This window comes from Ceratotherium simum, chromosome 15, assembly GCF_057802395.1.
Source record: "Ceratotherium simum simum isolate JZ-2026a chromosome 15, ASM5780239v1, whole genome shotgun sequence".
Taxonomy (NCBI): domain Eukaryota; kingdom Metazoa; phylum Chordata; class Mammalia; order Perissodactyla; family Rhinocerotidae; genus Ceratotherium; species Ceratotherium simum.
The window spans coordinates 15,461,941-15,479,659 of record NC_141914.1 but is presented as its reverse complement, the minus strand read 5'-3'; the positions used below and the strand labels follow the sequence as shown (position 1 = coordinate 15,479,659).

General features: G+C 36.7%; 1 protein-coding gene and 1 pseudogene across 1 annotated transcript in view; both read left to right on the top strand.

Annotated features, from left to right (window-relative positions):
- Positions 1–2,481: 2,481 nt before the first annotated feature.
- On the top strand, positions 2,482–7,424 carry LOC106802837 (cell surface glycoprotein CD200 receptor 1-like; annotated as a pseudogene).
- Positions 7,425–8,180: 756 nt separating this feature from the next.
- Positions 8,181–17,719, top strand: part of LOC101403520 (cell surface glycoprotein CD200 receptor 1) — a 61,860-nt gene continuing 52,321 nt past the window's right edge. The window contains 1 exon segment of the mRNA XM_087440147.1: positions 8,181–8,224. Coding sequence (XP_087296273.1) covers positions 8,181–8,224 — 44 coding nt within the window.

Below are 17,719 nucleotides of genomic sequence, written 5' to 3'. Positions count from 1 at the left end.
TTTATATATATGTGTGTGTATATATATATATAATATATATGCATATATACACACACACAATATAATATTATTCAGCCATGAGAAAGAAAGAAATACTGCCATTTGTGACAACATGGATGAACCAAAAGGATATTATACTGATTAAAATAAGCCAGACAGAGAAAGACAAATACTGTATAATCTCACTCATATGTTGAATAAAAAATAAAAAAGTCAAACTCATAGAAACAGAGTAGAATGGTGGTTACCAGGAGTTGGGGGGTTGGGGAAATAGGGAGAAGCTGTTCAAAGGGTACAAGCTTTCAGTTACAACATGAACAAGTTCTGGGGATCTAATGTATGGCATGATGACTATAGTAAATACTATTGTATTGCATACTTGAAATTTGCTAAGACAGTAGATTTTAAGCATTCTCACCACACACACACACCCACCCACACCCACACACAAAGGTAACTGTGTGAGGTGATGGATGTGTTAAAAAAATTTCCAGTGACTGATGTTAGAAATGATATTACCCAATTTCCAAATACTGTATTAAATCTCTGTCAGAGGCACGAAAGAACATTTTTGAAAGGATGTGAACTCCTCTAAAGCTTATATGTAGTGATGAACCACAGAATATTCTAGGGATACCCAGAGGAATCCCTTATGGATGGATCACGTATATAAAAATATCTCAAATTATTTGATTCTCTCCATGTTTTCATTTTCTGAAATTTGACCAATAAGGTCTATAAATCTGCAACCAGCTTCCTTTACACTCTCCTAAATTTCCCAACTTCAAACTTCAAGATGCAGAACTTTCACTTTTTTTAACTGAAATTTCATTGAGATAATTATAGATTCACATGCAATTGTAAGAAATAATACAGAGAGATCCCTGTACACTATTCCCAGTCTGTTTCAATGATAACATTTTTGCTTAATTATAGTAAAATATGACAACCAAGATATTGACTTTAATAAAATCTACCAATTAAAAAAAATCCCAACTTTCATTTTCAAATGTGTTGAGGAATTGTCTATCTGGTGACAAGAATCTGATCCCGGTGATAAGTGTGTAGTGTGGAAAGTCAACAAGTGTACACAATTGATTTCTACCTTTTTCATAGGAGGTTATCATTAACCATTCCTTTGGGAAACCAGACTGAAACCAAAGTCAACCACTTATTAATAGGACAAATCCAAAGTATAGGATCATTGTCTATTCAGGAAGATGTAAAGAGAATTTATGAGCAGAAGCTTCTGTCTACCAGTCAGCCCCCTTAGTCTTCACCTTCACACTCCACACGGAAAACCTGTGTTAACATTGCGTTGAGTCTGTAGATTGCTTTCTCCCCGTGTCCTCTCTCCTCTGTTTTGTGGCAGAAGGCAGAATATCCTAAAATGCTTTAGCCAGAAACAAACACAATGAAGAAGAAAAAAGAAATAAAGTAGAAATTATGAAGTAGAGGCTAATATTGTCAGCAGGGTGAGAAAGTGTGAGGGTGAGTGTGGAGGGGAGGCAGGGAGGTCCTGGCATGGCCCACAAAGGGTCTGAGCTTGTGCAGTGGGCATTGGCATCCCCTGTTGGTTTGCAGCAAGGACGACATTCCACCAGGGCCATGTTCAGAAAGAGCAAGCGGTGGCCAAGTGCGCAGAGGGCTGGAGTCAGGTTGGAGGTACCTGAGAAATAATGGGTGAATGTTTAGATCAGCAAAGACTAGCATTATCTTGGTACCTGGTCCCCTCCCCATCTTTGGGAAGACTTGTCCAGGGCTTGTACATAGGACATACTTGACAAATTGAAGTAAAATTTTCCCAGCTTGGTTTTAATTCCTCATTCCAGACTGACCCCTAGCCCCACCCTAAGCCTTCTACTTGGAAGGGGTCATATGGATGGAGAACTATTTGTATTATGGTCTTTTTGAGTGTTTTATTTGTAAATGCTTTCTGTCTCAGTGTTTTCTGTATTAAAGTGCATACTTCTAGAGGAAGAGGTCATGTTTGGCTTCTTTCATAAACCACACAACAAATTACCAAACAAATATACATAGACATGCACACAAAATACAATGCAAAGGAAGGAAAATTCCCCATGGAAAGGTCTTGGTTTCTATCCTCGTTCTACAGCTCTGTCATTAACTGACTTAGGAAGCTACGTAACCTCTCTGACTCTCTACTTCTTTGTTTATAAAACGAATATAATGATGTATGCCTCATAAAAATCATTTTGACAGTTTCTAGGATATAGCTCAGTTGATTACAGTTGGATTTGAATAGTGGGTCAAATGTACATGCTTCCCGGGAGAGAAATAAACGTATAAAAGCACACGCTGGAAAGTTCAGTCACTATCACCTCAACTCTTCAAGCAGGAAATGTTTCTTCTTAAACTGCTCATGAGTCATAAATACAACAGAGCGAGAGAGTAGGGGATTTCTCATCAGTGCTATGGGGCAGAGCAGGAGAAGTAAAAGGCCACAGCTACGTGTATGGTATGGTGGAGGAAAAACACAGAGGTAAGGACAGGAAAAAAACAGCCAAAACTCCCTTCAGAAGATGCCTTCCACTTTTGGAATACTGTTCACAATTTTTCCCCTTTTCATAGCTGGTAAGTCTGTGGGGAGAGGTGAAGGAAAGGGTAAAAGGTTTGGGGGTGAAGAAGAGAGGAAACCATGATGAGAAAGATACTTTAGATTGTTTTCCACCAGAATTTTTCACGTCTTTTAGAATGCTCAATTGTATTCTTCTCTTTCTAGTTTCCTTGGCTAACATTTTTAGAACAGTCCTTGCATGGGGGCCCAATGTCTGCATTTCTAATTCACTTCCAGGTGATATGATTGCTGCTGGTCTGTAGATCACACTTTCAGTAGTAAGGCTCTAGAGAAGCCTTGTTCTTTGAAAAAGGATAATTCTTAGAGTATATCTTTGTGCCATTTGCAAAAAAAAAAAAAAAAAAAGTCTAAGAATAAATTCACACATAAATGTAAATCCCTTTGTAAGTGGGCATGTGCTATTTAAGCCACTTTAGGAGAGTTTTTTTTTAAGCACTCTGGAAGCAGTGATGTAGAAAAGGCATGGATGTTCATGGTGCTCCCTCTTGTCAACTGTGGAAACTCTGGGTTTGAATCTCTGCTCTATGCCTTCTGAGGTGGATTCCTCATCTGTAAAATGGGGCTAGCCATTTCTTCAATAGATTTAAGAATCTATTTATATGTGTATAAATAACTACCATTTTTACATTCAAGCTAACTTTAATTTTTTATCTGTTTATCACTTCCTAGTGCCTTCTGGCAACATATTTTAATTATTAGGCTGTGTTACTGTACATAACCAAAACTAATAACACTTCATTTATTTTAAAAAGTATTTTATAAGTGTTTTTGCAGTAAGCTAGAGTGATCTTTTCAGTTACTTTGAATTATCAAGGAACTTTTGATAGTGAGAAGAATATTGGGCTTGAAGTCAAAATATCTGACATTGAGACTTAGAGCTGTCACTTATTAATGATATTGGATAAATGATTTCACATCAATTTCTTCATTGTAAAATGGGGACAATGTTATCTGGCTTGCTGGGATGTTGTTAAAATAAATGAGCTAATAAACATAAAAATACCAGATGCTAGAGAATAATGAATTACCGCTCTTACTTATTAAGCACCCTCCGTTAGCATGTTCATTCACTCTTGGTTGTGCTCATCTATCATGAATGCATCTGATTAGTTTAGCATGAGTTTGTACAAATCCATTTTCTCTCTAAGAGGACATACTTATATTTATCCCTGTGTAATAGAAAAGCGGTCATTTCATATAGTGAGATTAATTAACATTTGCCTTAAGTTATGTAGGGATTACATAGTGATTTAATAAAAAAGTTTTTTGAATCCTAACTTAGTGCTCTATGATACATGGAGAAATGAGTCCATGGAGAAATGAGAAAAATAAAAATAATATGGCAAAAGTTTTACATAAATGTAAACTGAGTCAATTTAAAGAACACTTCTTTATTTTAAAATTATAAAAATATTAAATTTCTAATTTTTGGATTTCTAATTTAAAAAATGAATTGACTGTGAAAGTCATTTTTAATGTTCTTACTTAAAAATCTTTTCATTTAAAAAAATTTTCCTAATCCACGACATCCTAGTGTCAAAGAACCATAAATCTAGGACACCACAATCAACCAAATGTTTTCAACACCTGGGTTTTGCTAGAGACTGTGCATAGCTTACAAAGAACATGATTACTATTCAGTAGAAGTTTATATTTAGAGACTCGTCTGCCCATCTTTGTTTAAGTCATTTGCTGCTAGTTTAGAATTTCTCAGGTATTTAATGAGATAAAGATGCACTGCAAAGATTTTGAAGTGGCAGGAGTCCCATTTTGCAACTACCCTGATTGCAGAACAAAGAGATTCTTGTAGAAACTAAAGAGGGAAACCAACATTCACTAGGTACCACACCTAATTCATTCTAACTACTTTTCTTTTATCTCTCATCTCCTTGGGTCCTTATCCTTCTAGTATTCTTTCACTTCTATTTCTCAGAGTACAGTCTTCTATGTGAGAGATTTCCCTAAAGCAAATTTTGTTTTATTCGAGTGTGTGTGATACAACAGTCTTTTTCCACTCTTTGCTTCCAGGAAGCATCTGTGGATTGACACCTCACAAACAAAGCATTCATCTATGCTCAAAAATCTTGGAGTTCAGTGTCCTGTTCCAAATCTCCCTGCGCTTGGTAATTGCTTTCAGATGGAGCAGTTGACACCGGAAGCAGATGCAGCGAACGACAGGAATGTTGGCCATTCTACCTGGAAAGATGCTTGCATCTGTCATCTCCTTTCCATGCCCCTGTCCTAGTCTATTATTCTTCCCCTGGATAGTGGCAACAATGTTCTTCTAACCTATCTCCCTATACCTGGTCTCTTTTTAGAGTCATCTTTCACGACTCGACCAATTCTCTTTATAAAGTATCCCTCTGTTAAAACTATCCTCTTCTTCAGAACTCTTTACTAGCTCTCTATTTATTCTGCCTACAGGATAAGGTGCATATTCCTTGACATTGGATTCCAGGCCCTCCATTACACAAGCTGTCTTTCCATATGCTCCTCCTACTGTGCTCTTCTCATCCAATCTCACTGAATTGCTTTCCTGGACTCAGTCCATACCTTTAACTGTGTGTCAGCTTGCACAAAACAATTCCTTTTTCACTACTTCCATCTTAAAGATACAGTTCAAAAGTCATCTTCTGTTTGACTCCAGATAACCAAAACCAAGTCATTTATATTCTGCGTATGTGGGATGGCATTGCTGTTTCTTTATACAGAGTGATATTAAGATAAGGTATAACAGTATTAACTTACAGGTTTTTGGTTATTGAGTAAAGAGGAGATGTTTGATTTTTTCAGGTGAATGCTATGTTTGCATTTAGATTTACAAGAATGGACAGTGGTATTTATATTAGGTGGACCTATGTGGGGACATTATTCAATATTTATTTTTATGAATTAAAATTTACAAAGTTTTTTACGTAAAAAGATACCACCATTGGGCAGCTTTGAATCCTGTCCTTTAAAATGACTGGTGCGTGGATATCTTTATCAATACTTTCTTTCTGTGTCCAGTAAATACTTCACTGTTTGTACCAATGGCTACAAAGGCTGTGCTCTTTTGCCCTCCTATCCCATTGGCAACTGTGATGCTAATAACATGGGAAATAGTCTTCAGAGACAAACTTTCCTGCATCAAAGCCTACAGGAAAGAGACAAATGAGACAATGGAAATAAACTGTACTGACAAGAGAACAACCTGGGCCTCTAGACCTGCCCAGAATCCTGCCATTCAGACTGATCCAGTGGCCGTCACTCATGATGTACATTGCATTTGTACTGTTGTAATGCCTGATGGGAATTTCCAACATGGCTATCACCTCCTTGTATTAGGTAAAGTACATCTGTTGACAGAATGATATAGCTATCGGATTGAAAGATAGAATTTGCCCCAAATTCTTGGAGGTGTGCTTTGTCTTTTACCCATCTTTGTATAATTCATGGCACCTATCACAATGCTTCAAATATACTAACGGTGATATTTACTGAGTATTTACTATGTGCCAGATGCTTTTCTAAGTACTCTACATGCCTCAATTCATTTAGTCATAATAATTCTGAGGGGAATGATTATCTCTATTGTACAGAAATGAAACTGAGACACAGAGGGGCTAAGTGCCATATTTCATTATATCTTAGATGTAGATTTTTTTTTATGTTTCATTATCTCCAAATTAAGATGTGCATCAGTCAGAGCCCCAGCAGGAAACAAACTGCACACTTTGAATAACTTGAGGAGAGTTTAATAAAAGGATGCATGCTTTACAAAGATGTGGTTAGTGTTTAGGGAAACTGATAAGAGATAATGAAGGACCCTGGGACTTGCAACCTCTAGAAGACATTCCATTCTTTGGCCTGACATTGCAAAATGAAGGAGCCTGGAGAAAGTAGTGTTTTTGAATAGGGCTGCCAATAGGATTATAGCTACAGCAGTGGGACTTAAGCAACCCATAACAATCCCATAGGAAAGATGTAATACTCTGACCTCACTTTCCTCCTACCCTCTGACCTAAATCTATTGCAGGTGTCTTCAATGTGTCAGCCTCCTAGGGCACAAAGAAGGGTGGAAAAGGTTGGAGAATGGATCTGGAGGGGTGAAAATGGAAGACAGTCCAGCTCAGAAGCATCTCACAATAGATAACGTCATTAGTAATTGCCAGAACTTTTTCATTTCCTACTGTTACATAATTAATATGTTAAAAATTAATATTATTTTTTTTTGGTGTTTCTTTTTTATTTTGGTGAGGAAGATTGTCCCTGAGCTAACAGCATGACTTGATGAGTGGGGTGTAGGTCTCTGCCCAAGATCCAAACCTGTGAACCCCAGGCCACCAAAGCAGAGCGTGTGAACTTAACCACTATGCCACCAGGCCGACCCCTAATACTATTCTTTTATTTGATGAAGCACAGTAACCTATTCAAGGTTACACAGTTAGGGAACAGTTGTGGCAGAATTCGAACTTAGATAATCTGACTCCAGAGTCCATGCCCTTAATCAACATGCGCTACAAGTAGATCCTTAATAAATAGTCACAGATAAACTCTTAGTTTTTAAATATTAAACTTAAAGCAATTTTTCTTGTCCTCACCTACAGTATCCCCAGAGGTGACCCTTCTTTTAAGGAAGAATAAAACTGCAGTGTGCAAATAAGTTGCAGGGAAGCCAGCTGCAGAGATATTTTGGGCCCCAGAAGGAGATTGCATTGCTGAGCATGAGCCTCAGATTAACAGCACAGTGACCGTCCAGAGCACAAGCCGCAATATAGGCAACGATGTGTTTTACGTGACCTGCTCTGTTTTACATTGTTCTGGTAACAAGAGTCTAACATAGGTAAGTGAGCTTGCAGTTATCTGATTATCAAAACTTCCCAAATAGTTGTTACCTATTCACTCACAGTTATCTCCTCAGGACATTCTAGTTGACTTATATTGGACTTTTTCATTCTGTCTCCCACTCTCTTTATTCCCTCTTTCATGCCTTCCTTTGCTTTATATCTATTATTGAACTGAGATTGATTTTCTCAGATCAATCTTCCACTTTATTATTTGTCTTTTCAACTGTGTATAATCTATTTTTTAATCCATTCATTGAGATTTAATTCCAATGACTGTATTTTTCATTTCTAGGAGTTTAGTTTTTTTCATTTTATTTTCTGTTTCTTCTTTTCCTTTTTAACCATGTTAACCATATGTTATTTTATGGTGGTTTTCACACTGTTATCTCTAATTATTGTGTTGCCAAGTCTCCTGTGGCTGATGTAATAGACTTATAGATTTATAGAAGAGACAGTGACAAATATGTAGTAAATGGAAGTGGCAAGAATCCAGAGAGTCCTTTATACAGGAGACAAAATTTGAATGAGGCCTGAAGTATAGATAAGAGTTTAACAAAGTTAATTAGGCTGACAAAGTAAAAAGGGGACATTCTAAATAAAGATGACTACATATACAAAGACAGAGAATCAAGAAATTATCTGAAATCACTTGGAAGAAACGCAGTGTGGGGAGAGTGGGTAGTGACAAGAACAACTGTGTTAAAGAGCTTCAAGGGCCAGACAGATAACATAGATGAGTCCAGGTGGGCTAGATGGGGTACTGCGGTGAAACAGAAGGCAATACTCCATATGAAGGGTGAGAGAATCTACAAGAGTAATTTAACTTTTCAGGTCCAGCTGATGATTTCCATTAGAAAATGAGGACCTAATATTGCCAGATCTTTAAGTTTCTCAAAAGAGTTTGACATCTATGTTCTTAGGTAAAAGTTTTCTCATTTAAAAAAATATTTTATGGGCTCAAAACAAATTTAAGGATCTGCAGTTCGGATCTGGCCAGTGTTTCCAATCTCTGGATTAGATGTAAGGCTTAAAAAATAAATAAAGGCCCAGTTGTAAAGAGCTTTGTATGCCACTCTAAGGAATTTATATTTTACAAAATAGGCAATAGAGGATCTCAAGTAAGGAAATGGCATGATCAGAAAGAGATTTTATATGGTTTCACAGACTAGGATTAAAACAAGTCAGTGGCAAGGAGATCAGTTTGTAGGCTATTTTAATAGTTAATCTAGGATAGAGATGATAAGGGCTAGACTTGGACATAAATAATGGTAATGTAAAATATTCAGAAAACCTTTTTGGTTGTAAGATCAATTGGATTTTTACATCAATTAAATATGGGAATTAAGTAGGAGTTACTGATGAGTGGGTATTTTATGTTAGTCAATGTGGGTGATAACACTACTGATTACATAAGGAATGCAAGGAAGGAAGTGGAGATCATTTGTTTGGATTCAATATGTTTTACAGATGAGTTGGAAATACAGGTTTGAAGCACAGGAAGTTAGAATGGGATTCAGATTTGGGAGCCATCTTCTTATAAGTGATGGATAAGCCAATGGGTGTGAATGAAATTTTTTGGGGAAGGGTGTTGAGTTGGATACAGAGGCAAGCACAGGATGGAATCTGGGGAATGCCACATTTTTTAGGGGTGGGCCAAAGTAGACAATCTAATAAAAGAGGCGGAATGCAGTCAATGGTGAAAGAAAATCAATAGAAACCAGTAGAAGTTTCAGGGAGGAAGCAGCAACAGTTTCAAGTTCCTTCAAGAGATCAGGCAGAGTAAGAATTTAAAATGTCTTTTGAGTTGACCATCAGTGGATCATTGATGACTGTCACAACAGAAATTTCAGTGGAGTGGTGGAAAGAGTAGAGGCACCATGTAGGAATGGGGATGGCTAGCTCTTAAGACAGCTTTTGACTTCTTCATTTTTAAAAATTATTATGAATCGTTATCAGGAAACATTCCAAAATACCTCACTGAAGTTCTTTTCTATAATAGCATAATATTTATCTCCTGGGAATAAAAATCTTCAAAGAATTTTAAATAGCACATTGGTAAAAAATTTTTTGATCAGAATGCTAACATTTGATGTCTTATTTACAGATTTCTTTTCAAGGAACTTTGGTGGAATATTTAGGCAAAATTTTACTGGAAATTCCTTAAATTTTTTAGAGAAAAGCAAAACATCTAACTTTCTCCAGATCCTTTGCTACTTTGAGGAAAGAGCACTATGAAAACATCAATATACTATGGATTAAACTGACTTGTCAATAAGGAATATATTTTTATATTTTTAAGGCATTACTTGTGCTTGTATTTAAAGGTCTTGAGTCTCCAGTTTATTCCACACCTTGGACTCTATACATAAGTCTCTCCTTTCCTCTGGGTGTTCTGACTATCGTGGGATCCATTGCTTTCTGGAAGTTTACTGAATGCAAAAATTGATTAGGTAATTAAAATGGACTATAGACTCAAAGTATACTTACTGAAACAAGAAATTTGTAGGCAGCAAAATTTATGATCGTGCTATGCTACCTCTAATGTCCTAGTATTCAATACTTAGGGCAGATTGGTGGAAACAACTACCATGTAACAGTAGCCACAGCAGCAACAAGCAACAAACAGCAGTAGCTGTCATTATTTGAATGTCTACTACTCTGCCAGGCATTATACTATATGCCTCACATATATTATTTCTAACATCCTCACAGTAACTCTTCCAGAAAAGGCAAGGGATTTGCCTAAGGCTGCATAGCTGATCACAGAAGAGCCTTGGTCTCTTTGCACCAAAGTATACCTTCTATTCACTAGGCTATGCTTACTGTTTTTTTTTCCTCCCCCTCGCCCCCCCGCCGCCAAGCCTCAGTACATAGTTGTGTATAGTTGTAGATTCTTCTATGTGAGCTGCTGCCACAGCATGGCTACTGACAGATGAGTGGTATGGTTCCGCCCCCGGGAACCGAACCTGGGCCACTGAAGCGGAGTATGCCTAAATTTAACCACTAGGCTATCTGGGCTGGCTCCCATGCTTACTGTTTTTAAGTTTAGATTGTATTCCTTTTCATGATGAGAGTACACAGCATGTGAGAATTTGGCAGGCTATAAGTGGTAGTGTTTTTAGTTTATTAGGCTGTGAACATTGCCTTTTATGTGTCCTTTATTTGTGTCCTATTACCTCTTATTGAGCAGAAAGGGGAACACACACCAGCATTTCAATGTAATATGAATCTCTCTCGAGCATTGTATAGGGGAATTCAATTATTGGAATTATCAGGACTGTGCATAACCCTGAACATTTTACATCAAAGTCAAAGCTTCAGAATACATTGATAGATGCGGGGAAACACCAATAGATGTTGGTGTTAGGATAAAGTCTTTCCCCATGCCCCAAATCTTTTGAAAGAGTAATCAGATATATTGTTTGGCTTGAAGTAATTTGTTCCTTATATTTCTTTCATGTAAAACTAAAAATAAAAAGTAAAATAGAGGGGCCAGCCCCGTGGCTTAGTGGTTAAGTGCTTGTCGGGCCATGCTGAGGCAGCGTCCCACATAAGAGCAACTAGAAGGATGTGCAAGTATGATATACAACTATCTACTGGGGCTTTGGGGAGAAAAAGGGGGGAAAAAAAAGGAGGAAGATTGGCAATAGATGTTAGCTCAGGGCCAGTCTTCCTCAGCAAAAAAAAAAAAAAAAGAGGAGGATTGGCATGGATGTTAGCTCAGGGCTGATCTTCCACACACACGCACACACACACAAAAGTAAAATAGAATTTGAAAAAAAGCTTGAAAAAAATAGTAGATTTCTAAGAGACATAATTGTTTTCCAGGGCGAATATCCCAACAACCTTGAAGGATAATATTCTAAGTTTTGATAACACCAAAATTTCCATGTAACATGATGACTCAGGGTCATCCCAAATTGCCTAAAAGCAGGTGTCTTGTTTGAGGAGTTTTAGTTTTTTGCATATAGACTGTTTTAAATAGCTATTCCTTCAAGAGTAGAGCAAGGGAAGTAAAATGAAATTGGTAAGTAATGAATATCGAATCACAGAATTTTAGAGAGGGAAATAGCTTCAAAGGACATCTAATCCACTCTCCTACATAATTACCTCCATCCAAATTCCCCTAACACATCCTTGAGAGATTATTTGCCATGTTCAGTTTGTGCACAGTAGTAAAAGGGAGGACACTACTTTCAATTACAAAAGTAACATATGCTTATAATAAAACATTTGGAAAATACAGATAAGAATAAAAAAATCACCCCAATCCCATCAGTAAAGGTGCTATAATTTTGTGGTATTCTTTTTCATTTTTTCCTAAGCATCTTTTGACTCATTTTTTTTTATCACTTACTGTGTAACATTTTGTATCTAATTTTTTTTCAACCTATTAGCATGTCTCCATGTTTTTACCCGCTCTTTGTAGATAGGAATTCAATTTTTGCCTAGGGTGGCAATATTAAGAAATAAACTATATTGCTCCTTCCTCACTATTCTTTAACATTATTAATTCATTCTCTCTTACATGTTCTTAAGTTAGGCTTTTGCCCTCACCATTCTGCTGAAATTGCTCACGTCAAGGCCACTGATTATGACCACTACGATGCTAAATCCAACGGTCAATTCTCAGTTTTGATCTTATTTGACCCATCAGCAGCATTTCACACAATTGATCACACAATCTTTTGGTTTGCTTCTACTTTAATGGCTACTCCTTCTCAGTCTCCTTTGCTGATTCCCCTTCCTTTCCCAACCTTTCAACTCTGGAGTACTCCAGGCTCATCTACACTCACTCCCTTGGTGATTTGTTCAGTTTCTTGGATTTAATAGCATTTATATATTGATAAATTCCACATTTATATCTCCACCCTGGGTGTCTATGCCTGCTTGACATATTCACTTGGACATCTAACAGATAGCTCAAATTTAACATGTCCGAAACTGAAACTAACCTCCCTTATCTTTCCAAACATGCTTCACTACCGGTCTTTCTCCTCCTTGTTGATGGCAACTCCATTCTTTCAGTTCTTCGGACTAAACCCCTGAGATAATCTTTAAATCCTTTCTTTGTGTTACATTCATATGCAAACCATCAGCAACTCATGTCGTCTCTACCTTTGTGGTACATCCAGATTCCTACCTCTTCTTTTTTTTTTTTTGTGAGGAAGATCAGCCCTGAGCTAACATCCATGCTAATCCTCCTCTTCTTGCTGAGGAAGACCAGCTCTGAGCCAACATCCATTGCCAATCCTCCTCTTTTTTTTTCCCCAAAGCCCCCAGTAGATAGTTGTATGTCATAGCTGCACATCCTTCTAGTTGCTGTATGTGGGACGTGGCCTCAGCATGGCTGGAGAAGCTGTGCCTCGGTGCACGCCCAGGATCCGAACCCAGGCCGCCAGTAGCCGAGCACACGCACCTAATCGCTGAGCCACGGGGCGGCCCTCCTACTTCTTCTTAACCCCTCTGCAACTACCACCCTGGTTCAAGCCACCACCAGGCCTTGACAGTTTTATTGTATTAGCGTCATAACTGGCTTTCCTCCTCCTCCTAATCTATTCTTAACAGAGTAGCCTGAGTGATCCTCTTGAAACATAGGTAGATGATGTCACTCCTCTTCTTCAGACACTCCAGTGGCTCCCCATTTCACTCTGAGGAAAAGCCTAAGAGCTTACAGTGTTCCCCAAGGCCTTACTTGACCTACCTCCCCCTTCTCTGTCATCTCTGTGACCTCACTTCACCTGCTATGACTTTCCTCATGGCTTACTCTGCTCTGGCCATTCTGGCTTTTTTTCTCTGCCTCACACCTGCCAGCCCCCTTCTTTCCTGGGATTTGAATGTCTGGCTCTTTTTCCAGATATCTATATGTCTAACTTCTCCTCTTTCAAACCTTTGTTCAAATGTCACCTAACCTGACCACCCTATTTAAAATTTCTACCAATTCTCACCCCCAAATCCCTCTTACCGTACTTTCTTTTTCATAACTCTGAAATCACTAACATAGTATTCCTTGACCATTTTCTTATTGTTGAGTACACTGCTTTTTAGGGAACTCCATTCCATTGTTGGATAATTTGTTTAAAAATTATTTCAAACTGAACTGGAAATTTGCATCCTATAATCTATAATGTTGGTCACCATCTTTAGAAGCATGACACAAGGAATTGTTTATGAATTCTTTGCTAGTTTGATTTAATTTTAATCTTTTCATAGAGCTTATAAATTAAAAAATTGGAAACCTACTCCAGATGTCAAAATGGTAAATATAGAAAATGCTTTGGGTGATTCACATCACTGCTAAGAGTTAAGGAATATTATATTTCCATATTTTGTGCTTTTTCATTGCATTCCATGTCTATGTAACGCAAACAGAGCGTAGATTTTTCTATCTGTGCAATTTTGTAATGTTGTCTTTTATCTTCCCACAAAGCTCTATAATATGGATGACAAGTATATGGTATGGAATCTCTCAAAGTTACCATGTAAAAATGCATTAAATCCCACAAGTTTTGGTTGTCTCTTCCAGGTGGTGCTAAGCTTGTTCAAGCTGTCAGTTTTCCCTAAAAACTTATGTAAACAGATTTTATGAGTGACTTCTGTATTGTGTGTGTGAATGTAAACATACCCTTATTCGTATAGAGAGGAGTGGAAGTGAGTGATGAGTAGCCTAATTTCTGTTATGATATCCTTATCTTTGTGATTCTGACTTTAATTTATCTGTATTAACAGCAAACATTCATATCAACTCAGATGAAGAATAAACCTCATTGGAGCACTAAGTAGAATAAGATTATGAAGATGCCAGTCTCTGCTCAATGTCTGCATTAACCCTCTTTGATTAACCCTCTTAGTTAATCTTATCAGCTAGTTGTGGGAGCACGAGGGAAACAGTGGATTTGACAGACCCTCATGCTGCCCTGCTTGAATTTGCATTGACCTTGGATTTTTTCCTAAATTTGGAATAGCAGAGACTTGTGTCTATTTGATGCCTTTGCCCTCATTTATCTGCAGGTCACCCCTGGGTGGTTTAGAATAACTATGAATAATATCTATTGAACATTATGGAAGAAGCACAAGAATCACGAGAAACATCTGCATCCTTAAGGAGTGAATTCTATTTAGTTAATTTGTTCCAGAATCACCAAATTCTAATAGATTTCACTTACACAATACATTTTTCTTATTAATAAGAATGGAATTAAAAATGGGGGGTAGCTGATCATTTATGTGAAAGCTTTTATGTCTTATATGAATTTTTTTAGGCTTGAGAGGGTTCAGCAGTGATCTCTGTGGGGGAAAATAACATATAATTGAAAGAAACAGGTTTCTATTTAAAAGTGAAAAAAACTTTTTATTCACAATTGCTTTGCTAACTAGAATTGCTAAATGAAGAATAACAAGTATCAAATCAGATTACATTTTTTCTTTTTTTTAATATTTTCCTGCTCCTTGACATCCCTGACATTTTTTACACATTAAGGGATAAGAGAAGAGTAATCTTTGGACTTTCAAGCATGTTCCAGCTCAGCTCTAGTCAAAATGTGGTCCAAGGACCCCTTGCAGGACGTCCTCAATGTTGTTTTTGTTTTCATAATAATACTAAGACGTTATTTGCTTTTTGCACATACATCTCTCATGAATGTACCATAGAATTTTCTAGATGCTACATGGCATATATTGATATCATTGCTTTGATGGCTTATGGAGTGAGTACTTCTGTATTTTTGTGTGTTTCTAGGTTTTTCTAAGGATCCTCTTGTAAAGGGATCCTGAGATCAAAATGTCCGAGAATTGCTGTTTTAGATGACAAGAAATATACATTAGGACCTCTTAAGATTGGATTAGTTTTACGTTTGGGAATCATCACTTTAGAAAATTATATAAAGCCATAAAATATTATCAACTGTGAAAAAAAAAAGAAAATTCATAAATTGTATCATTTAGTTTACCTGAATTGGTTGTAAATTACTGAGTTCCTGGCTGTGGGTCTTTTTTGACGCTGAAAGAAAAGTATTTGCGATTCCTGGTGGTTCAGACTCAGACTCGTTCCTGAGCTATAGAACTTGCTCTCTCTATCTGTGTTTTTGTCTTATTTTATACATAAAGTGATTTCTGGCCATTTTCTTTAAAATTAACACAAGCAGAGCTTTGGTTTTTGTTGGTTATTAACTTAACACAGCCTCCAGCCTTAACAACCTGCTTTCCGGACAAACACTGTGTGTTTAACCAACCAGTCTGTTGTATTTTGTTACGGCTGCTCTAGCCGACTAGTACACAGTGGGGCTTGGTCTAATTTGCCTTAAGTATGGGTCATGTTTGATGTAAACTCTTCCCCATTTTTAGCCTAAATAAACATTTTAAGTATCCCACTTACTGCTCTTGTTTTCCGAATCTAAATGGTTACTGTATCTTTCTCTGGGATTTCTCAAGTCTCCTACTATTTTTCAAGATACTTTCTAAGACAATTCTGCCAAATATGTTATAAATCAGCATTAGCATTTACTGTGGGAATATTTATGAGTGGTCACTTAGGTATATATTTTTCTCTTTAGTTTTTTAATTTTAAATAATATTTTATTTTGGTGAAAGTGAAACATGCTTATTATGAGAATTTCAAGCAATAGAGAAAAACATAATTGCTTAAAATTCCATCACCCATAAACACTGGATATATGTAAAAAGAAGGGAAGACAAAATTTATTTCACAAAAATTCTTTTATATAATCATGCTACTTTAAATAAAAAATATTACATTTATTGTTACTTGATTTTAAACTAGACAAAGAACCGAAGTAATTACTGAATTTGAAATAAAAATGTCTCTACCACGTACAATACCAAGAGTGAACATTAATGTTAACTATGGACTTTGAGTGATAATGATGTGTCAATGTTGCTTCATTGATTGTAACATCTGTGCCACTCGGTGGGGATGTTGATAACGGGGGAGGCTATGCATCTGTGAGGGTGGGGGGTATATAGGAACGCTGTACTTTCCAATCAATTTTGCTGTGAACCTCAAATTGCTCTAAAAAATAAAGTATATATGTACAGAAATGTGAGCTCCTTTCCAGAAGCAGTATTTTCTAGTTTACCATAATGATGTATAAGGCATTCAATAAACTAAAAAAACAAAACAAAACAAAAACCACAGCGTGCCAAGTAAAGAAAGCAAATCTGCATATGTGTCTATTCCAATGAGTTTGGACTGTTGCCACCTACATATTGAAAAAAAAGTCTTTATCAGATGAAACACTAATTTCTAAAGGAGTTCTCTGAGTTAAAAGATTGTGAACAATATTAAGAGGATGATGTACCTGTACATTATATTTTTTACTGTCACACAATGACTCTGTGTCATGAAAGATCAAGCAATCTTAACAACTTTACATTTCTTCAAACTACCTCTCCTCCTACTTTCTGATGTGTTAGTTATATATTATTTTTTCATTTTGAAGGTTTAAAATATTTGCCTTCTGTTCTTTATCCATAATTCCCTCAAGTGCTTAGTCTTAACTATATATTTAAATGGATTTATTGTTAATCACCAATCGTGATTTCTTATTTACATTTGTGTCTTGTTTGGTAGGATATCACTAGCTAGTATTTTTGTTGTTTTACAACTGGAGGAGTATGAGAGGGAAGAGGAAGGATAAAAAGAATGAGAGTTTGTATCTATTTTTAAATTCTCTCCTGTCTTCTTTGGTACAGATCTGTAGGTTAAGATGCAGTAAAACCCGTTGTAGCTCACTCGGAATATGTCTCTTTCTGCCATGCTACTCACTGAATGTATGGTAGGATCTGTTATCTGACAATGTAATCATGGAGTTATTAGCAGGGCTAGTTTTCCTTATAAGTGAGAAAAAAAAAAGATTAAAAAAACCCTCTCAGGAACAAAGCAAAGCAAATTCTTACTCATTATCAAAACCATTTGGAGACTACTGATTAAACAGTATATTGCTAAAATGTTACAGCAGATATAGAAACTGTAGCATTCAAAATAACCAAATACCTCTCCTGTGGTTCAGATGAGAAGTAAGCAAAAAAGAGTCATTTATTCTAAGCCATGATGTTTCTGATAACCACAATTGACCACGCTGTGAGAATCTTATACTTAGTTTGTGTGTATACGTTATATTTGCATTTATGGGATTAATTTTATTAGAGAAAATGTTTGTATTAGTGGTGGAAATGTCTGAGATAACAATCAACCTGAACAGGAAGTTCATGTGGGTAACTATTTCAGTGTTAAATATGCACTTTAGAGACGCAAGTGGAGGAGAAGGATGAG